The sequence below is a fragment of the Limanda limanda genome, chromosome 17, assembly GCF_963576545.1.
Source record: "Limanda limanda chromosome 17, fLimLim1.1, whole genome shotgun sequence".
NCBI lineage: Eukaryota > Metazoa > Chordata > Actinopteri > Pleuronectiformes > Pleuronectidae > Limanda > Limanda limanda.
In genome coordinates, this window is record NC_083652.1 from 13,811,819 (window position 1) to 13,834,167 (window position 22,349).

At 42.8% G+C, this 22,349-nt stretch overlaps 3 protein-coding genes across 4 annotated transcripts; all 3 read right to left on the reverse strand.

Annotated features, from left to right (window-relative positions):
• Positions 1-524: 524 nt before the first annotated feature.
• LOC133023551 (cold shock domain-containing protein C2-like) lies at positions 525-5,137 on the reverse strand. Of its 2 annotated transcripts, none has more exons than XM_061090618.1 (4): positions 5,007-5,137; positions 3,228-3,602; positions 1,619-1,741; positions 525-687 (listed from the first exon to the last, which is right to left on the reverse strand). In XM_061090618.1, the coding sequence occupies exons 2-4, from the start codon at positions 3,407-3,409 to the stop codon at positions 525-527; spliced, it is 468 nt and encodes a 155-aa protein (XP_060946601.1). In that variant the 5' UTR covers positions 3,410-3,602; positions 5,007-5,137. The 2 variants fall into 2 exon arrangements, with proteins under 2 accessions (XP_060946601.1, XP_060946602.1); XM_061090619.1 differs by having other exon boundaries at positions 3,228-3,605.
• A 1,497-nt stretch (positions 5,138-6,634) lies between these two features.
• Positions 6,635-9,426, reverse strand: polr3h (polymerase (RNA) III (DNA directed) polypeptide H). The gene is made up of 6 exons (XM_061090611.1): positions 9,056-9,426; positions 8,622-8,718; positions 8,384-8,470; positions 8,213-8,276; positions 7,603-7,831; positions 6,635-7,432 (listed from the first exon to the last, which is right to left on the reverse strand). Exons 1-6 carry the CDS (start codon positions 9,164-9,166, stop codon positions 7,382-7,384), a joined length of 639 nt encoding a protein of 212 aa, XP_060946594.1. The 5' UTR covers positions 9,167-9,426; the 3' UTR covers positions 6,635-7,381.
• A 3,017-nt stretch (positions 9,427-12,443) lies between these two features.
• Positions 12,444-21,087, reverse strand: LOC133023507 (aconitate hydratase, mitochondrial-like). Its single transcript, XM_061090564.1, has 18 exons — positions 21,051-21,087; positions 18,630-18,772; positions 17,902-18,160; positions 17,709-17,801; positions 17,285-17,443; positions 17,047-17,197; positions 16,780-16,884; positions 16,599-16,690; positions 16,371-16,476; positions 15,903-16,060; positions 15,720-15,793; positions 15,385-15,496; positions 15,063-15,245; positions 14,868-14,963; positions 14,441-14,632; positions 14,051-14,183; positions 13,485-13,606; positions 12,444-13,361 (listed from the first exon to the last, which is right to left on the reverse strand). The coding sequence occupies exons 1-18, from the start codon at positions 21,084-21,086 to the stop codon at positions 13,230-13,232; spliced, it is 2,346 nt and encodes a 781-aa protein (XP_060946547.1). The 5' UTR covers position 21,087; the 3' UTR covers positions 12,444-13,229.
• Between the last annotated feature and the right edge of the window lie 1,262 nt (positions 21,088-22,349).

Below are 22,349 nucleotides of genomic sequence, written 5' to 3' on the forward strand. Positions count from 1 at the left end.
TACGGATCATCACCCTGATATTACATCTTTCTTTTACTTCCATTATCTCTGTTGTTTTTATAAAGACTGTAACATTTTCTTTCCAGTTCAGTGTTGCAATAACAAGTCATCTGCCCCTCACATGAGAACCTGGAAACTCTGTTGAAGTAAACAAAGTCAAGAGAAGGGAAGTGAAACTGAAGTCCCTCTCCATCCTGTTCGTAGACTCAGAGGTCACGCCCCCTGTATTCCTACAGTAACTGTATGATTCCATCTGATATTTGACTTTGAACAGAAAGTAAAGATAAATTAAACATGTGACTTTTCCCCCCCGACGATGAATGAATGGTCAGTTTCACGTACACAGCAAAGTCTTCGGTGTCGTAAACCGACAGTTTATCAGCTCTGTCGTCGCCAGCCACCACGGAATGAATGATTGGCACTTACTAACACTGCCCACTGTGCTGTGTAGGTCAAACAGAATGATACCAGTCCCAGGGAACCTCTAGCACCCCCCCCCACCCCGCCCACCAGGCCCGACACTTCTACGAGCTGATGATCTGCCCGGACCAGGTCTCGTGTTTCGTCCCTGGGTTGAGATGTGTGATCTTCACATCCACTGCCTGCACCTTCAGGTTTTTGGGCGGGACCCGGCTCACTTTGTACGTGACCTCATCGCCCTCGACCGGGACGTACTCGCCGTCGATGCTGGAAGAGAGAAAATCGGGAAGATGATACATGAGGAGAAATATTAGGATTTTCATTGTGTTCTTTACTGCAGTTAAATAAATTGTGACTCAGGAGATGATGAACAGCAGCAGATTTATGTCTAATCTCTATTTAATTTGTCCCCAAACTTCAGATGATAAATAATCAAGACAAAAGTATATTGTTTTCTTTATTCTCTACACTGCTTATCCTCTGAGTTTCGCAGGGAGGAGATGCAGCCAATTCCAGCCGAGTCTCCAAATGGATCTAACTCCAGTCTACATGCCTTCGGACAGTGGTAGGAAGCTGGAGAGCCCATAGAAAACCTGTAGAAAGACCCTGGCCATGCTGGGATTCGAACCGGGGACCTTTTTGCTGTGGGGTGACAGTACTGTCCCCTTATTAAGTTGTTTAAGTTATGACAAATTGCCTCATTGCTTCGTCTTTCACACACAGACTGGAGAGACTTTTATTCTCAACAAATCAACTATTTGGGAAACTATCAAACTACTCTTTTAAAGGAGGAGACAATTTCCCAGAGTGCCGTTCTTCACGTGCACATATACTAGAGAAGCATAAATCAAAATGTTTGGCTCAAATAGAACTGGATCATCAACTGCATTTGCAGATATTTCGCAAATTTGCTTTTGCTGAGGCTGTAAGAACATTTGATGAATCGCCTGTGCAGAGAAGTCGCTGTGCTCTCTGTCCAGTTGCTGCAGGTGCAACTGTGTCCTGGGAGAGTTGGGTAGAATAGCCATCCCTTCGAAAAAAGTACCTGCTGTACATAAAACACTGTTTCTGCTGAGCTCGTTCACTTCATCAGGAGGTTTTCCAGTTGGTGTGCGCTTCTATTTGTGCCTCAGCTAATGCTTGTGGTTGTGTTTCTCTGCTGGGAGATCTGCATGGTTTTGTGTTTCTTGCCACTCACTCTGAGATGTGAACAAAGATGTCTTCGCCGCCGTGGGAGGGCCGGATGAAGCCGTGACCTTGTGACCTGCAGAAGTTCTTACACACGCCCTTAAACGCTGGACCTGAGGTGGCACGTACTGTGCTGCAGGCAGAGGGGGGGGGGGACAAGGAAGAGCTCACGTCATTAACCATCACATTACTCATCTCACTGTGACTCACGGGCACATTGTTCCAGCAGCGAATAGAAACAGGCAGAAAGATTTACGGTTACAAATCGTGGTTCAGGCCCTTTTCACAGCGAGAGGAGGGTTTGTAACGGAGGTGAGAAGATGAGAGCACTAATCTGCTGAGTCATTGTAAACAGGACAGAGTTGAACCTTTCATCACTGACGAGGAAAAACAGCCCGATAGAAACTGTCAGACACGACCGAGGATGAAGGAATATTTATATTAAAGATTTTAAAGCATCAAAAGTAAAAGGACTCATTACGCAGGAAGATGAATCAGAGTCGGACTCTTGTTCCTGATGATTTGATGGACGATGATAATTACTTTACAAACTTTTACCCCCCCAACCATTAAGGCTTTCTTTTTCATCAGCGTCTGTTAGTTACCAGGATTAAACTAAAAACTTATGATGAAACTTGGTAGAAGGATGCGTTATGGGTCAGAGGAGATCCACCTACATTCTTATTTATTTTACTCCTTCCTTTAAACTTTAGGCTGTTTCAACATTTTCTCAGTAAGTTCAAACTTCCTCCAAAAGCCAAACATCCCCGTTTTGAAACCACATTTAAATATCAGTTCTCTAAACATGCCTGATGTTTTCGAGGACTGTTGGACTTTGGTAGAGGTTTGAGTTCTTCTCAGTGCCCTTCAGTATGTCACCTACAGCAATGGATTGTATTTTATGAGCTTATCATTTATGTTATATAATCTGCAAAGCAACTACAGCTGTCAGAGAGAGTTGTACAGCTCCATAAAAATAACATTCCATATCTTTATTAGCTGTAAATCAATTACTAATGATTTATATAACGATTGTCCCAGAGTTTGTTTGGCAGCTGAGATCTTTCCATATGATAACCTCTTAAAACTGATCTATAAACAATAGTAAATTATGTATTAAGCATTGATTAATTAATTAGAATCCATTTTTGTGACGTACAGATGAATAAAGAGAAAAAATACAATGTTTTTTCTGTGAAATATCTCAAGATTTACACAAGGGACAAAGTCAAATAGTAAATTATTTAGGTGCATTTCTGCCAAGCAACTACCGCTGTCACAGAGAGTTGTACAGCTCCATACAAATAACTCTTGCAATGTTTATTAGCTGTAAATCAATTACTAATGATTTATATAACGATTGTCACAGAGTTTGTTTGGCAGATGAGATCTTTCCATATGATAATAACCTGTTGAAACTGATCTATAAACAACAATAAATTATGATTTAAGCATTTATTAATTAATTAGAATCCATTTCTGTGAGATGCAGATAAATATACATATTTTTTCTGTGAAATATATCAAGATTTACACAAGGGAAAAAGACAAATAGCTAATTATTTATGTGCATTTCTATGCTTCAACATAAACTCAGTGATAAATAAATAAATACTTACGCTGAATAGGTGCGATTCCGTTTGGTTGGCAGCGGGCTGGGCAGGTCCCGTGGCAAAGGTGGCTCCTTCCCTTGCTCCCACACCCGGCTCCTCTCCCTCAGGAAGGGGAAGGACAGCGTGAGGGAGGCGCTGGGGGAGCGCAGCGGGGTCCCAGAGGGAGACGTGACACCGGGGTCCGCCATGTCGGCTGTGTCGAAGGAGGAGGAGGATGGGGGGAGGATGGAGGGGATGTCGGATGCTGATGCTGCTCCTTAAGGCCACCGGCTGCTGATGGGTGCTGTCTGTCCTCTGCTGTGGCTGTGGGTCCTGGAGGAGACGGGCTCAGTGTGGGACGCAGGCTCGCTGGTTATCCAGGTCAGCGCTGTCGCTTCAAGTCTGCTGGGAGGAGGGAGACCACAGGGAGAGAACAGAGGAGGATCAGAGAGGTGTCATGTGGATTTAGATCTGATGTGGGGACAGAGAGATGAGAGGAGGCGCCTGCACAAAGCTGCAAGTCAGAAAAGCAAGCAAGTGAAGGGATTTACTGAGTCAGTAGCATATAATATATAATATAGATGAATGGAAGGATGGATGAATGGAGGGATGGATGGAGGAATGGAGGGATGGATGGAGGAATGGATCTAATCCAACACTAACATATACAATACATCCCTTCTAGTCAGGTGACCTTGCTGGTACAGTCTGTACAGTTTTCCGGGACATAAGCACATAAAGGTGAATTCCCACTGTGTGTGTGTGTGTGTGTTTGTGTGTGTGTGTGTGTGTTTGTGTGTGTGTGTGTGTGTGTGTGTGTGTGTGTGTGTGTGTGTGTGTGTGTGTGTGTGTGTGTGTGTGTGTGTGTGTGTGGGCGTGTGTGTGTTTACGCCCACTCATCAAGAGGCAGAGATGGAGCACCACACGCGGCGTGACGTCAGAACAGCTGCAGCACGCCTCCATGGTGCGTTCGTGACGTCAGCGCCCTATTCCCAAATGAACGGCTACAGCCTTTTATATGTTTTATACATGTTTATATATGTGTATGTATGTTGTATACATGTTTATACGTGTTCCTATCTGTTCTATCGCTACACAAGTACAGCAGAAATGATTTTATCAACACTATGATACAATGAGACACTGCAGCGGTTGTGTAGTGGAGATGATTATCTGAACAGCCCGTGCACTGCGAGGGGACAGACACGCGCTCACACGCACGCGCACAGAACAGCAGCATCAGAACATCTGGATGTGCAGAAATAACGATAAAGGAATTAAGAGGGTCATGGCTCCTCTGGCCCGGGTCAGGGACAAATCTCCTCTCCTGTCCCATGATGGCGGAACACACGACTGTCTATGAAACACACACACACACACACCCACACAGACACACACTCATACTCACACACGTATACACACACACCTGTTTCTTTAAACAACATCTGATCCATTGTTTCCATTCCACCTCTTTGTGTTTATAGTGTAGCAGACGGATGAACATGTGCTGATAGTAGCGGTGAAGGTGTGAGTCCGTGTCTGTGTGGGTGTTGGATCGTAGAAGTTGGACAAAAGCAGGTGTGAGGAGCGTGCGTGAGGAGCGTGCGTGAGGAGCAGACATGCACATCTGGTGAGGCGACATCATCTGTCCTTCAGTCACACAACACGTGAATACGATCTATTCGATAGCGGTTGTGGTGTCGAGCATGGAAATAACACAACGGTCCCACAACAAAGACACACACACACCGACACACACCCTGCAGCCTCCTCAACAACCGTATATTCCCATAAAACGCTACTCACTGTGTTAGATGCGCTGGTTGGTGGAGGACGATCCGTGTGAGCGACACCGAGAGCGTGTGTGTGTGTGTGTGTGTGTGTGTGTGTGTGTATTAAGTCGGTGTGTGTTATATAACGACTAATGAAATAAATAAATCGTCTTCAATCCGAGCAGCGCGACGGAAAACCCTGATGTGACGGTGAGAGGAGGAAGCTGCGTCTGCGCAGCTGGCGGAGATTCCTCTATGTGCGTGTGTGTCTTTGTGTGTGTGTGTGTGTCTTTGTATAGTTATGAGGGACAATATTGGTTCAATCCCATCATTTTGACTTGGTGAGGACATATTCGCTGGTCCTCACAGATGCAAAGGGTTGTTTAAAGGGTGAAGACTCAGGTTTAGGTTAGAATGTTTAGGTCAATATTTGTGATGGTTAAGGTTTAGTAAGAGTTAACAACTATAGAGAGACAAATTGAAGGAGTGAAAACATTGTGGTCGGTCCCCACCCATTTTTTAAAGGGATGTTATAAGTAAAATACTATATGTGTATATGTATGTGAGTGTGTACTCCTCATATCTTTGTGAGGACCATGTTGAACTATAGAATAATAGGCTACTTGTGATGGTAGATGTTCTAGGGTAGCTACAGGATAGCCTAGCCCTAGATTATTCCAGATAGAAGGTCCTGGTAAAGTTTAGTGGTAAGGTTTGAATTGTGGTTAGGTTAAGGTTGGGGATTAATTGGTCCAGTTAAGGTTAAGGATACCGGTTTACTTAGGCTGTATGTAAGGAATGTAAATCAATGCAAAGTCCTAATAAGAATAGCTCTGCAAACTTGGGTGTGGGTGAAGTGATGAAGGTGAGGACGATCCTCCCTTTTTCAAATTGCTGTTTGAGGCACTTAGCTCAGGTTAAGAGAAGAGGAACATTATGCCAATGAGTTTCCTCACTGGGAGACAAGATGTGTATGAGCTCACACTCCTCATTCCTCACCACATATGTAATGTGTTGGGGGAACAGTGAGCTCAGTGTGGAGTCGTCTCTGCCTCGTGTTTACAGGATGTTCATCACGATGTCACTCTCCCAATGCAGCTGCTCTCTCTCTTTTTAACGTTCTCCACTGGACTCCAGCAGTTCTGTGGATTCTTCACTTCATCCTCCGTCACATACACGTGGATGAAAGGTGGATGAAACCCTTTTTGCGGTGCAGGGAGATGACAGAGCACACCGGGACACACCGTTCCCACTGAGCCTGCAGCAAGATTAGTTATTTATATGGTGACTGATTTCCTCCTGTTCACAAGCTCAGATTTCTATAGGCTGTGTCTCTGCAGGGTTTGGAGAGAGGGTGCAGAGAGAAACTCTTTACAGTCTGACCCAGATTCACAAAAGACAACCGAGACAAACATCAACTTGCCACGCAGTTGTCACATGAAACACAACTCACTGCGTCTCTGCTTGTACAACAAACACAACAGTGTGTGCACGAGGCTGGAGACTGAACGCGACTGCTGACTCCACCCGGTGCAGAGGGCAGAGGTGTTATGAGCGGGTGTGTCCTTCACTGCCCCTCAGACTGAAGGATTTAAAAGGCTAATCCCCTTTTCATATACTTTTATAATCACACAGAATGACAGACTCTCAGGTCACAACCACTCACGCTGATGACACGTCTCTTTTACTGAGGGATGAAAAGACAAACTCTAAATATTACAAAGCTGATCAACATGTGAAGAACAAAACATGAAACCCATATTGCATAAAAAAAAACATATTACTGTGTCCTGTTATCTTGATTTTGAAATTCAAATGCCACATACATCTATCAAATCATTTCATATCAACAAACATGTCACTGCATGATTTCTCTCATTTCTAAACTATAATTGTCCACACAAGTGTTTTATCTCATATCAGCTTCAATCCCCGTCCACACTGGAGCTTCAGAGCGTAGATAATCACGTAAACAGGAAATTAACTAATAACAGCTCATCGGCTCTAAAACTCCAGCGTGTGGACGCCAGACGTGTCCGCAGCAGAGTGGACACTGAGTATTGAGCTCAATCCACTGAGCTTAGAGTGAGATTTGGTGATCTGTGTATGTTGGTCACATTTAAGTCATCATGTCATTATTAAATCAGTTCTTGCTTTCTTTTGACTTCAGGGTAAGAACCTCATGTGAATTATACCAACTGAACAGTTTCAGAGTTGAACGTGAAGCTCAGTATTTACTAAACAGTCTCGGTATGACGGTCCCGGTGCAGGTGCATCTCGGCTCGGAGCACCTCCACTTCATGTCTCCTGACAGACAAGAGTTCTGTGTCTCCAGCTGAATGTCCCTTGTCTCTCAGATGAGTCCATTTCTCACACACACACCAGGTGTCCTCTCCTTCCTCTGCCGTGCTAATTGTTCCACCACGACAGGAGGCCCAGGCCCGGCTCACAGATGGTTCCCTGAATCAGCAGCACAGGGAGACAGAAGGATGTGAGTTGGATGAACTTTCGAGAGACTACAAAGACTCTGAGGTCGCAAAACTGGAAATACACTTTCATGCATTTATCAAAAACATGCTGCAACACTTCTAACAGGTTTAACTTGTGCTTGTGTTGAGGTGGGCTCTTACAATCAGAGTGTACGGAGCCTCTTTCTTCACGTCTTCTGCTGGAGCTGCCGCGGCCTCTCCTGGTGGAGGCGGGCATTCCGGCTCCGCTGACGAGGGGCCGGTCGGCGACGTGTCCACGAAGATCTCGTCTGTCACACGGAAGCGGATCTCCTCTCCCTGGTCCATGTAGAGGTCGTGGGCCCCCTCGTCCGTCTCGTACTCCCAAAGCCAAACCTGCTCAGCTTCATCGCTGATGCTGCAGCTAAGGAAGACTCGACCAATCAGGGGCTGCAGATACTCGAGTGAAAGTAAGATGTGGAACAAGAGCTGAAGAGGCCAGATCCTGTTCTCGTAAAAGTTTGTATAAATATGATTATAAAGTATATCATTTTTAAGGTCTGGACCTGACCATGAAAAGTTCCTCGACTAAATTTCTAATATGATTTGGCAGGATAAAAATGAGTTTAAAATGAATTGCTTTGGCGTCTGCTTCCATATCAGGATGATGACGACTCTAATTTAAAGTTAACATGACTGAGGAGGTGCAACAGTTCTATATAAACGTAATCAATTGAAGGTTATGAGAAAAACTGCACTTCTGATGACATCACAACACTTGAGGGCAGGATACAACTTGGCCGGCTGCTGAAGAGACTCTGGTGGAATGAGGATGTCGTCGAAGAAGCCCATCGTCACTGAGACACAGAGAAACAAGAGGAAACCAGATCGAGTTTCTCATCGTTAGGAGATTGGATTTGAAAACACATTTATGGAGATTTGTTTTAAAAAACAAGAAAGTTACCGTGAACTCCCTCCTGACTGCAGTACTTGATCTTGCCCACCAGGATCTCATCGAGGAAAGGGTGAAAAACCACATACCTAAACTGAACTGGAAGAAAGATGGAGGGAGGAGGGGAAGGAAATCAGGGGTTAGATCTAAATCATATCCTCATAATCCTAACACTCACTGTAAGATATATACAGATTTGATCTTATTGAACAATGTGCAGGAGAATGAGATCTCAGCCCTGCCATGTTACCTTTGGTGTGTGAGGCTCCGTCTCCAGGGAAGATGTAGGAATCATCCAGCTTGATGACGTCGAACAAGCAGATGCAGAGACCGACGCTGTAGACGACCTGAGGATGTGACAGAAGTTCACAGCTCAGCAAAGAAGGTGAAAGTACAACGATCACAACTTAGGCTCATTAAACTGAAAAACCCATTTATTGAGGCAGAAATCCCAAATCATTCCCTGGTTTCAGCTTCTCAAACATGTGCAGCTTGTTCCCTTTACATCATTGTGACTCCAGATGTGTGATGTGTTTACACCTGCAGCTATTTGCACCTTGTTCTCCAGCATATTTAAACCTCAGTTCATGATTTAAAGACAGAAATGAAGACGTGGGGCTGAGGACCAGAGGAAAACTGTCAAGTGTGTTGTTACAGATGAGCTGGTGGAGGATTCAAACGCACCTTGTTGGCCAGTTTCTTGTTGAGCTCCTCGTCGATGGCCTCGTTCAGTTGTCGCTGAAAGTTCCAGGGAGGGATCCTGACGGTGTCGATCATCTCCACCAGCACGAACATGATGCAGACACACACACAGACACACACACAGACACACACAGAGAGACACACACTGCACCTGTGCTCCAACAACCTGTGTGTGTCTGACAACAACCGGACGAAACTCTCCTGTTTCACCACAACTTTCACTCTGTAACTTTCTCTACAAATCACAACGTGGGACAAAGTGGACAAATGTCAACAATCGCTCACTCAGCAGGAAACAAAGCCGCAGAAACTACACTGCTCTGCAGCAAACTGACATCGCCATGTTGTCTCCATGTGACTGTTTACGGCAGCGGGTTTTACGACAGGTCGAAAAACTTAAAGGCGCAGTGCACGTTTTCTATCATGTTTGTTATTGTTGACATTTATGTTTTTTTCTTTCTTCTCCACAACATGATGTTTGGATTATATGTATAACTTAAAACGTGGTTGTCATTGAAAATATTTTTAAAGTTTGTATTTACAAATGTATTCTTATTATTTGACATCAATAGTCCCTCCCAGTTCTTGTATATTACTGCTTCAATAATTGTTATTGTCTATTATCTGTTTACATTTTTATCTTTGAACAATTTTTTTCCCCATGTGGCGTTATTTGAAGTATAATCATACTCAAATTCTATAAATATATACAATAATCTTAGGTGACATACTGCACAGGCAAAGCTGTTAAATATACCAAGATGCTTAATAAAAAATAACTGATATTTAATAGACAGGTTCATACAGGCATGTTAATATTTCTTTATTGAGTTACAGTTTTGAAAGTGTAAGTGAACATGGCTGAATAAACCGATGGATGAACTGTTACTGACTGATTGTAAACTGACCTGAGATCAGCTCATTAAGAGAAACACATATTCTTCAAATCAAATAAAGAAAAAGACAAAGACGTTTACTTCAGAATTTTAATCTTTATTAATTTTCCATTTATATTATATTTTCAATCTTGCAAGCTACAAAACTGCATTGTGAACCATCTACAAAAATCAGGTTTAATGTTGAAACAGGAGTGTGAGGGGGGGGGGGGTCACAGCTGAACATGAAAGAGTTGATTTGAAAACAACCTGATTTGATTCATCCATTTACAGTAGAGCTGTTTAAACTGAACCATAAAACCAGTATTCAGTCTTTTGTTAGGAAACAACACCTGATACACAATCAACTGGTTGTGGAGATGGTGATATTTTTGAAATGAGACATGAAAATTGGTGATTTTTCAAAAATAACTCATGGGTTTACTTTTAGTTCTTAACAGTGTCATTAGGCATCTTTGGTAAATACGATAATACACTGATTAGGAGTGTGTATGAGCTTAGTTAGGCCATGAAATAGGTTTTGTGATGATTCTCAAAGTGTTGAGCAGTGGAGTTAATTTACAGCGAACTTTTCAAGGAGTCATTTATGTCCAGAAATTCCTTAAAGTTCAAAACCTTTTCACCTTCAGAAGAATGTCAAAGCCCAGCAGCGATCAACAGCTACAATCCAACGTTTGTGCTTTTCATTCAACAAACAATTCACAAGTCAGCTGATCTGAGAGAACATCAGGTTAATGTTGATTCTGGTTAAAGAACACCACTCACATGTTTACATAAATGACACTACAAGAGGTCACCAACAGAGGCAGCAGACAGCATGTTACTTGTTCTCTATGCTAATAAGGGCTCATTATCTATGTACACATCTCTATACAAAGTGCAGCTATAGATCACAAACATAGTGATTCTGTAGTACATAGGGATTCACCTCAGGAGCTGTATCAATGTCAACGACAAGAAGTGACAGATTCAGACTCTGACGAGTAGAGATATTCTGAAACCAGAGTAGAAAAAAGCCAAATACCAGGTTTATTAGTTTCACCCAAATAAAACTGCTTTTTTCTTATTCCAGAAATCACTTTGTCTTCATCGCTCCAACAAAGCAGCCGTGCTGTACTGCCACTGCAAAGTACTGTTTACTGTTTACTTATCATGACATTGAATTATTTCTGTTTTGGGTCCCGCAAGTAAAACAGCGAAGTCATCGAGATGGGGGGGGGGGGGGACCAGTGTTGCCAATTACAACACTAGCAATAGGTCAACCATGATAGGAATCGTCACTCCCACACAGGGTTAGTAGTATACAGCTGTTAAAATACGTTACAGGAGTTGATGTTTTTTAAAAGCACTGGTATCGGATCAGTACTCGGTCCAGTATCACAAAGGGAGGAATGGAATCAGAATATCTGTTCTGATGACGACGACTAAACCCACAGGAGAAGCAGTAACCCATAATTCATCATAGCAGTAATGACCTCAAATATCCCTAAAACCACAAAAATATATAATCTCATTGTTTTCAGTAGTGCACATTAAGTATGCATCATGGCAAGACTCTGGTTTAAATATGAGAATGATCATAAGTCTAAATATTTCTACTGTCTGAACACGTGTGTATGAATAAGGAGCTTTACCAGCTGTAAGTCATTCTCATGGAGTCACACACAGCAGAGGTACGCTGAAGAGGAAAACGACGCAGAGCAAAGCACATCTAAAAACATCACGATCTCTACAGAGTGCTAGTGGACAGGCAACTGAACACTAGATTGTGCGTTAGTTTGTGTAAGAGGACCAAAGGCCGTCCCATGCTGCGGAGGACCAAACCCCAACCTGAAACCACATTCAGCTCACAGACAGACTGGCTCCTCCCACCACAGACACACAAGCCATTTTACACTGAGTGCTGATGTGAGGACAAACTGAAAAACTGGAACACAGAGAGGATTTTGTGACACAGTCGCTGCTTTTCTTGCTCCTGGCACAGATGTTTCCTCGTGTCCATACACCAGCATTAACATAAAATCTTCCCTGTGCAGCTTTACTGGATCACAAACTTAATTACAGTCAATGTTACAATGTTAAACCAAATATCAGGTTGTGGTTTAGATTGCATGAGCCGGCCTGGTGAATCCAAAAAGAGAGGAAGCAGGCGCTAAGAGGGACAGACAGATGCCAACAGACCAGTGTTAACCAAGCATGCGCATGTGCACGCACACACACACGACAAATAACAGATGGAAAGGAAGAAATGGCAGGATAAGTGCGAACACAACAGCAGCATGTGCTCTGATGTGTTGTCCGAGTCTGAGAGAGGCGACACAGAAGTGTTTCACACAATAGGGTGTTAAGTCGAGCCGTAAGACGGAGGGACGAGCATGAGAAGAGCAGCAGCAGACGCACAGATTCACATGTTGAATGTTGAGTGAAGAACCCAAGACTGAGAGAGAGCAGGGGGGGGGGGGGCTGCAGTCGTTGGGTTTGTTACAGTAAATAAAAGTGCGTTTAACAGTATGGCTCAAATCCACAGTGACTGAGAAACACTTGTTTAAGTACATTCATGGGAGTTGAAGAACTCAGCTTATTGAGCTGTTGGGATGGAAACATGTTAAAGGTTTACTGGCGTCTGGACTGGAGGTGAATTTTGAGTTTTGTTTGTCACTGATTCCAAAAGCATTTTCAATAAAAATCTGCGTGAATCAGGTTTGTATAAATCTCAATACGCTCCTCGCATAGCTGTATCATCTATTCACTATAGATGATTAATTATGTTAACGCTTCCCACAAGCCGGTTTCTGCAGAGGTGAACAACTTTAAGGAAATACATTAGTGAAAGTATGAAAGGACCACGTGGATCTGTGTATGAAATGGTGGCCTGCTGCTCGTAGGAATGATTCAGTGCTAAGCTTCTGTTTAAGTCTGCCTGTCGCTTTCTTTCACAGTAATCTGTCTGTGCATGCATGTCTTTGTGTGTGCGCTTTTCATCTGTACAGCGACCTTGTGAATGTGTGAATGTGTGTATGTGTGTGTGTGTGTTTGTGTTTGTGTTTGTGTGTGTGCGTGTGTGTTTGTGTTTGTGTTTGTGTGTGTGTGTGCATGACTGCAGCTGTCCCCAAATCCAGCCTGGTTAACATCTACTGTTAGAATCGTCTCTCTCTCTTTGCGCAGCCTCTCTCTCGGCCGCTCTATGTTGCTCCCCTTCTTAACCCACACCAAGGCCTGTCATTGGCCCCTACAGGCCCCGCCTTCACCCTCGCCACCCACTACTGGAGGTCCTTCATCCTGTTGAGGGCAGAACCGGCTTTGAACCACTCGATCTGCGTCTCATTGAAGGTGTGGTTCAGTGTGATGGACTCCTGGCTGCCATCGGCGTGCTTGATCACTGCTGTCAGGGGCTGGAGACGGACACCAAAGGCAAACACATCGTCTGTCATTTATCCAGTTTTTCTTTAACATAATGCTAGGGGGGTGGAGCTGTCCGTTGGATCAATGTTTCATTAGTGCAGAATATTGCTCACCGTGCCGGGGGATAAGGATTTCAGGCCATTGATCGAAATCTTGTCGGTGGGGAGAATTTTGTCGTAGTCGTTGGGGTCGTCAAAAGTCAGAGGAAGCAGGCCCTGCTTCTTCAGGTTGGTCTCTGTGAGGGAGGAGAGAAAAATAAAATAAAGAATAACTGCAAGACACTGACTCTTTCTATCACGTAATGAGAGACGGGTTCTGCCAGGATTATATCTGACGCACAGAAAAACAAGGTCAAAGAGAATTAGGCAGTGTCTCTTTTTCAGGGTCATTGATTAGCAGCACTTCTCATGATGAATTAGCTGTTTCATTTACACAAAATCCATATTGTTGTAAATCGTTTTCCCACCGAACAGCAAATGATTTTGAAAGCTCTATTCTGAACAGTCAAGCTCTCATCTATTTATTCACCCATAAACCTCCATCCAACCTCCTATATACAGACAACTGGCACTAATGTACTGTAATTATAACTTGGACAATCTCTTAGACACGGCTGTAGATATATTTATTCTGGCAGCCTGTAAACATGCCACACTTAATACACTAATGCATGATTTACCGTGGATTCTGGCGAAGCTCTTGACGATGATGGCGCGTCCTCCCAGGTGCCGTGGCTCCAAGGCGGCGTGTTCCCTGCTCGACCCTTCACCGTAGTTTTCGTCTCCAACCACCACCCAGTTCACTCCATTGGCCTGGTTTGTTCAGTGAAACAAAGATCATGGAAGAAGTTAAACTGCTGTCAGGAGAGGACAGAGTTAACAAGTAAAGACAACAAGGTAATTCAAAGAGCATAAGACAGAAACAAATAGAAGTACTAAACTGGATACCATGTTGTCTTTTTTAGTTTATTAGCAGAAACACAGTTTGCTATTTTAACATTCAACTCACTGAAGCACCCAGAGAATATAAAACCAAAACTTAGTAGGAACTATTCCCCAGTGGAGCCCACCTTGTAGTCACGGGCCACATCTGGAACCCCCCCGAACTCTCCTGTCAGCTGGTTCTTGATTTTGTTGACGGCATCGTTATCAATGTTGACGGCACCAATCAGCATATTGTTAGAGATGTTGTCCAGATGACCACGGAATTTCAGCCACGGGCCGGCGGCACTGATGTGGTCAGTGGTGCACTTTCCCTTCACCTACAGCAGCAGAGGGAAAGACAAGGAGGAGGAGGAGGAGAAGGAGGAGGTGGAGGAGGAGGAGGAGAAAGAGGAGGATGCCCATGTTCGTTATAATCACGGAACATGTATGTACGAGTGTTGAGCTTGTTTTTATATAATTTGTTGACAATAATAATGTTATTGAGTATGGTTTCCTTCTCTTTGTGCAGTTACTAGATCACCCGACTTTTACATCCCTCCACTTCCTTCTCACCTTGATGAGGACCATCAGCTCCTCCAGGTCTTTTCCATGCCACCTGTCAAAGGGCTCCAGAAGCTGCAGACGGTTACTGGCGGGGCTCACGTCCACCTGGAAACCAAATCAGGGAGTGAGACAAATCAGTTCTTCAAGGTGTAAAGGCAAAGCTTGCTGAGAGTCAATACAAAAAGAATGTACAAAAAGAATGACCTGGACTGAGCCGCCCTCAGCTGGAGGGTGCTGGTAGGTGTCCTGTCCCGGGTCAAAATCTCTGGATGGGAGCTCATCACCAGTGGGAGGTTCCAGCTTGAATTTCTCCCCGGTTGGGCTGGTCAGGTAGTCGGTCTCGGGGTTGAAGTCGAGGGTTCCAGCGAGGGCCATCGCGGTGACAATCTAAAATGAATTACAGAGTAAATAGTAGTGAAATGAGTTTAGTTTTGTACGAGGAAGGACAGATCCTGTGTGTATGAGCTCCTTTATTTCTCTATGTGTAGCTGAGCTTTTACTTTGCTTGATGTGAAGCCCTTCTTACCTCAGGAGAGGTGACAAATGCGTGAGTAGCCGGGTTAGCATCATTCCTGGCTGTGAAGTTCCTGTTGAAGGAAGTGACGATGGTATTCTTCTCTCCTTTTTTCACGTCCTTCCTGAAGAAAACAACATGTCACACATGGAGGAGATCTAAAAGTGTTACCAAACAAAAGGTCTCCAAAGTTTAAAGAAATCATCTTCCGGGTAATATTTAAACAGTGTGGACAGTAGTTATCAAATATTCTGCCTTGGCAGTGTTTCAGAACAGAGAAAGTAACGAACAGAGAAAGTAACGACTTTGCTGCTAATGAGGTTAATTTTTACAAATGAGGATCGTACCTGTCCCACTGTCCGATGCAGGGGCCACAAGCGTTGGCCAGAACGATTCCGCCAACATCATTCAGGATCTTGGACTAGAAGAGGAACCACAATGTCTTGTTGAAATAACTTCCTACATATTTAACACACAGGATGGGTCACATACTAAAATCAGTGAGTTTTGTTGAGATGAACCGGACTCACATATCCATCTCTCTCAATGGTGGCTCGGATCTGCTCAGAACCGGGTGTGACAGTGAACTGGGCCTTGCACTTCAGACCTTTATCCAGAGCCTGCTTGGCCAGAGACGCTGCTCTGCCCATGTCCTCGTAGCTGGAGTTGGTGCAGCTGCCAATCAGACCTGCAAGAAACGAGTTAAATGTTATTAACAGGAGCCAGAGGAAACTGAAGGAATATACAGTTACAGCAGCCAGTTTGAAGAGCTCATCTATTTGTAATAACACAAATTGAAAACAAAATAGGAGGAGAAGACGAAAGACAAGCAAGTCTCTTATTAAATAACCAAGTCTCTCTGAAAGTTAGAGCTGTAACGTGATCTGATCAATAACACAGGTAGAGCGAGAACAAAGAAAGAAATATCACATTCCATTAGACAAAGCAGAAAATATGTTACAATGGTAATGAAATATGTCTGTGGCAAAGATACTGACCCACTTTAACCTCCAAGGGCCAGCCGCTCTTCTTAGCTATGGCCCCGATCTCAGACACAGGGTGGGCCAGGTCAGGGGTGAATGGTCCGTTGATATGGGGCTTCAACTGTCAGAGGAGGAAGACAAGGTACAAGGATTATCTTTAGTCATTTTTATATTCTATAAATATTATTTAACAATTTAACAATTGTTGTGCATTGTGTAACTAATGTCAGGGCTTTAACTCACCTCACTCAGGTTAATCTCAATGACCTGGTCGTATTCACAGCCCTTATCTGGGACCAGGTCATCCTGGAACTGATCAGACACAGAGGCGATTTCTGAGAGGGAATGGAGAAGGAGAATAAGTCAGAGTTGAGGCACATTGAATAAAAACTAAGCAAACAGAGACTAACAGTGAGTGACTGACCTCCACGGCCGGTTTTCTCCATGTATGTCTTCATGCGGTGGTTGTAGGGAAAAACAGACGTGGTGGCTCCAATCTCAGCACCCATGTTACAGATAGTCGCCATTCCTGAAAGTCATAGCAGCATTTTAACCAAATTATGTATCATTTATTGAATCAATATATGGTAGTTTAAGCTTCCATTGTTCTTCCTCTCTTTGATGTTCATGTCTCAACATAGATATGGTCTCTCACCAGCAGCTTAAGTCTTGTTATGTATCTTGTCTTTACCAGTGCAGGAGATAGAGTCCACCCCGGGACCATGATACTCCACAATGGCTCCAGTGCCGCCCTTCACAGTCAGGATTCCAGCCACCTTCAGAATGACGTCCTTCGGAGAGGTCCAGCCAGAGAGGGATCCCGTGAGCTTCACTCCAATCACCTGAAGGAGAAAAGCACACAGTCTGACACGAGACGCCCTAAAGATTCATATAAATATACACAACATCACTTGATACCAAGAACTCACATTGGGGCACTTGAGCTCCCATGGAATTCCAGCCATGACATCCACAGCATCAGCTCCACCCACTCCAATACATATGGACCCCAGGCCACCGCCGTTGGGAGTGTGGGAGTCTGTGCCAATCAGCAACACTCCAGGATAGGCATAGTTCTCCAGGATGATCTGATGAGAGGATATTTCAGTTACACATTTTCCCCGTGGAACTCTAAACATTCTGGACTGCTTTAACAAAGGCACATTTCCAGAAATATAAGCTTCTATAAGCACTAGACAAGATGTTACATTAACTACTCTGCCACAGATACTCTGAGTACTGTTGACAGGGTGTGATGGTGCAAGTTCACTTACAGGATTTTAATAAGGGATGTCTGGATATAGAAAAGTCAGAAAAACCATCATGGAGTTGTTATAGATCAGTTCACTCAACCTGATGGATGATGCCTGAGCCTGGTTTCCAGAAGCCGACTCCATACTTGGCTGCAGAAGTTGCAAGGAAGTTGTACACCTCCTCGTTGACCTCCTGTGTTCAGAGTTATAAAAGAGATGATACAAATCATTTATCTTATTACTTTAATTGACTGTTCTGTAAAGATGTTTACAATCAATATGATACTCCTTACCTTAGCCCTCTGCAGGTCCTCAGGCCCTCCGGTCTGAGCTTCAATCAGGTGATCACAGTGGATGGTGGAGGGCACGGCCACCCTGGGCAGACCGCTGCTGATGAACTGAAGCATGGCCATCTGCGCGGTGGCATCCTGCATGGCCACGCGGTCCGGACGCAGGCGCAGGTATGTGCGTCCACGGCCAATCTCCTGCCCCACGGGATCGTCCAGGTGACCATACACGATCTTCTCCGACAGAGTGAGAGGCCTGCCAAGCCTGTCGGGTGGATTAGAGGAACGATGTAAATATTGTGTTGGGTTTGTAGAATCAGATAAAGAATGTTTTCTGTTGATAATGTTTGTATTCAATGAGAAATGCAAACTGACACAGGACTGGAATAATGTTTCAGTTAACTACATTAAGAGATCTCACTATCATGCATGACCCATAAACTCTTCAACATACTATTTCTGAACAGCTGCAAAGAATCAAAGAAAACCCTTAACCCCAGGAATCATGACTCATCAACACAGGAAACTATTCCTTTAATAGTGAGTGAGACAAAAGGTCTTTCCTATTCCTGGATTACAGCACATGGTCCTAAGGGGAACAACAGGTCATCCAAAGTTAGCTGCTGGACCCTGCTGGTTGTGACAAGTCAGAGATTAACTGTGCAGCTGTCCCTGACACCATATATTCCTCCATGTGTATGTGCGTGTGAACTTTGGAAAAGGCTGCTGCTGACCTCCTGCGCACAGTGTTGATGTTCTCATGCATCTTCTCATAGTTAATGCAGGAGCTGGGCTCAAAGCGGCTCATGGCCACCTTGGCCTTGGCGCTGAAGGCTGCAGAGACATGAAACCGTCTCGCACCAGTTCCATGGGCCAACTAGACCAGGGGGAGAAATAATACAATTCAGACATCGTAAACTAAAGTTTTATTGTGGAGTTTAGGACCAACATATACAAAATTACTATAGAGCGGAAAGAAAGGCAATTAAACTATGAAACAATGAGAGCACATAACCAGCAACCAAAGCAGCTGAGGTAAGTTAAAACCTAATCTTACACAGGAAGTGGCACCAATGGAAATATGGCCAAAACAAAGACTATATAAAGATCCACCATTTTGATCACAAAGGGCTTGAAAGCTTGTCAGGATTCCTGCAAGATTATTACTGCCCACAAACAAACTATTTCACTAGCTGTGCTCCAACTATTTCAGCTGCCAAAAACGCTCCACTGTTAAATTATTAGAACTCTTACATATGACCTTGCTATGTAAATAAAAGACAATATGCTTCAGCAAACACAGGCAGTGGAGACAATACGGTTCAGACTTTGTGCATCGTGCTGTGTAGAAGAATCAATAACAATATACATCAGAATTCTGTCAGAGACTCATTATTGGATATAATATTTGATAGTTTAATTATTTTGTCTGAGTATTTTAAGAGCTGGATAAAGCCTGTGATGCCAGTGGGTGAGGTTATGTAGAGAAGGAAGTAAATCTCTAAAGCAAGCAGCTACGTTCAGTTGCTTAATATCGTCCTTGAGTCACTGTGAAACTGGGTGAAGGTTTACACAGCTCATGTTGCAGGAGTTAGTCTCGTCCACTGGAGCGTTTCTGACAGCCCGACAGTCCGGCTCCTACACTGTTAATAATGTATGAGCACAAGAGAAACACAAATACTGTCTGTACACCAGTATCAGAACCATTATAACCCATCAATCTAAATCTAGTTTTAAAGTGCTACCTCTCTGATCTTGTTTTGATTCAGCTCAAGTCTGTATTATAATTGTGATAATGCCAATAATTATTTCATTGCATCTATGTTATTATAAGTAATCTGTTCTTGCCTTTTTGCTCTGTTTTCCATTTTGACAAATTGTATTCTTAACAAAGAACATTGTCTCTTTTCTAACCCGTGCTTGTGTTGCCATGACTGTAAAGCTTTGTTTCAACTTGAGCCTGTCTGAAGGTGTACTTTGTTTATAATGTCAAGTCCAAGCAATGAACAATCATAGTATTTACCTCATATTTACCCTATTGTGACATATGACAAAATAAATCGAGCTTAACACCCAAACTCTACTATATAATTAAAAGAAAAGTGAGACAATGGTTTTCCTTCAGATAACTCAGATCCAGAAACTGGGCACAAGTGTTGGGTTCATTGTTGACTTAAATTCTGCAATTCCAATAGTTTAAGAAGAAAAGAAATAATGACGAACTTGATCATAACAAATAACCTAATTAGAGGATGTGTGCATCATCAGTCTGTATAGAAGGTGTCAATATACAATACTGATCAGCTGAAAAGGAAATATGTATATAAAACAATATATATCCTATCCCGTCCTCCCTGAAGCCAAGGAAGTAATTAAGCCAAATTAAGATCTTTAATGACATTTATCCAAACAATCATTTCTTATGTTAAAGATTTAAGTACATGTATTTTCTGTGAGAGGGACATTGAGACACATTTTCCTCTAGTGTGAGAAGTTTGGTCATATTTTGCAAGCTGGCTGCAATCAAGATATTGAGATAAACCCTAAGAGTGTGAAGCTGGAGTAATGATCACAATTTAAATCTGTTAGGTGAGCATTTTATCCATACATGCAAATATTTAAGTCATATCAGCAGATGGTAGAATGAACTTAAGATATTGGCAAAATGTCTTTAATAAATAAAATTCAATAAAAAACATGTTTATGCTGCTTGAATTGCAATGTTGATCTATATATTAAAATGGTTTGTACTCATCATTTAAAATATTTTTATTTATTTTAATTGTTGAGTTAAATAAAGACTCTGCTTCACAACTCTATAACCTTGTGATCACCTTGTAAACACCAGCCCGCTGAGCTGTGTTCACATCAATGAGGGGGTTACCAACACGGACTGAATTAACCCGGGTAAGTATCAGTGAGGGTGATTTAACCCGGGTCTTCCTCCAGGTGGGACTCTGGCTTCGAACCAGCTGCACCGGAGTCAAACGGGGACACGGAGACCTGTCGGTTCCTCTGCTCCACGTTTACCGGGCCCGGGTCGCACATGACGGTGTGTGTCCGCGCCACACGACCGCACACACACGTGGTCACTAGTGTGTCTCCACAACTACACAACTCTACTCTCTGCGAAAGGAGAAATAACGTTTTCTTACCCGCAGCCTAGTGACAGTCAAACAGTAAGACGCCATTTTGTTCACTAACAACAAGAGAGTGTCGCCTGATTGTGACGTCACGGGGCGAAGGAGCCTGTTATTTTCATCACCGATATTTTTTATATCTCGCTTTTATTATGATAAATAAAAGTTATTTTTTTTTACCTCGTTTTATTATAGTAAATAAACATTTTTTTACTTTGTCTTATAATACATACTTGCTTTTTATTTACTTTTTTTTTTAATACATACATTTATTTACCAATTCTTACATCCATAATTATTAACTTTTTTCAGATCGTGAACTATGATAACAACAATACTGGTTGATATACAACATGTCTAATTATAAATTATTCCATTATAGTCAATAACTCCTCCACTCATAAGTCATTGCTGCTCCCTTCATCTCGATCAGACATTTTCTTATTTAAATTTGATTGATTGATTGATTGATAAACTTGCTCCAGAGTCAATAACTTAGATTTGACATCAGGTGTAGAATTAAAATGAAACACAAACACACACACTTAGAGGCCATTAACCCTTTGATACACATATGCAAACCCCTTCTAATGCACAACATGGGTAACAAATAAATTGTTATTTCATGCATGACTGGGTGTTTATTTGATATTTTCTTTTAGAGCGTATTCATCCTTCTTCATTTAGGAGAAGGCTCCTTGGATGACATTGAAGTTGAGTCTTGAAGATGAAAGTTCAATGTCATCAGCGGATGAGTTTTGAAGATGAATCTTCATAGTCATCAAAGGAGCCTTCTTCATATAAGAGAGCTGCATTCAAAGACACACACACACACACAACTTCAGCTTGATCCTCTGGAACAAAGTTCAAGTTATCAGCACCAGAGATTTCCGACTCAGAATCAAGACCAATAATTAGCTGCTCATCATCTTCCTCATTCTGATCTTCTTGTAGCATCTTCAAGACCATTTCAACAGTAAGTCTGAAATGATCGTGACCAACCATACTAACTCTCTGGATAGAGAAAATCAAAAGAATATTTACAAATGCATATCGATCAGTCTGTAACGTATATACTGTTCTATTTTGACTTTTATTTTGTTGATCTATCTATGGCTAGGTAGCCAGAAAAGAAGCTAACTAGCTTACGGCTAGTTAGTATTGTACATATTTCTCTTTGTCACGCGTAATGGATTTTAAAATAAGACTTAGATGCATCAAATGTGCAAAAGCAATTGTGTGAAATGAATGGCAGGTGTTCTGTAATTTATAAATCCTTTACAGGTCATTTTGTTTATTTAAGTAAGAAATAAA

Excerpts from the sequence above, each read along its gene's own strand:
- LOC133023551 (XM_061090618.1), bottom strand. The coding sequence starts at position 3,409 with ATGGCGGACCCCGGTGTCACGTCTCCCTCTGGGACCCCGCTGCGCTCC. Across the intron at positions 1,742-3,227 it reads CGGAATCGCACCTATTCAGC|CACAGTACGTGCCACCTCAG; the intron begins GTAAGTATTTAT and ends CTCTGCCTGCAG. Across the intron at positions 688-1,618 it reads ATCTTTGTTCACATCTCAGA|CATCGACGGCGAGTACGTCC; the intron begins GTGAGTGGCAAG and ends TCTCTCTTCCAG.
- polr3h (XM_061090611.1), bottom strand. The coding sequence starts at position 9,166 with ATGTTCGTGCTGGTGGAGATGATCGACACCGTCAGGATCCCTCCCTGG. Across the intron at positions 8,719-9,055 it reads ACAAGAAACTGGCCAACAAG|GTCGTCTACAGCGTCGGTCT; the intron begins GTGCGTTTGAAT and ends TCACATCCTCAG. Across the intron at positions 8,277-8,383 it reads CAGTCAGGAGGGAGTTCACG|TGACGATGGGCTTCTTCGAC; the intron begins GTAACTTTCTTG and ends TCTGTGTCTCAG.
- LOC133023507 (XM_061090564.1), bottom strand. The coding sequence starts at position 21,086 with ATGGCGTCTTACTGTTTGACTGTCACTAGGCTGCGG. Across the intron at positions 16,477-16,598 it reads TTGAGATTAACCTGAGTGAG|TTGAAGCCCCATATCAACGG; the intron begins GTGAGTTAAAGC and ends CTCCTCTGACAG. Across the intron at positions 13,362-13,484 it reads AATCCTTATCCCCCGGCACG|CCCCTGACAGCAGTGATCAA; the intron begins GTGAGCAATATT and ends GTCCGTCTCCAG.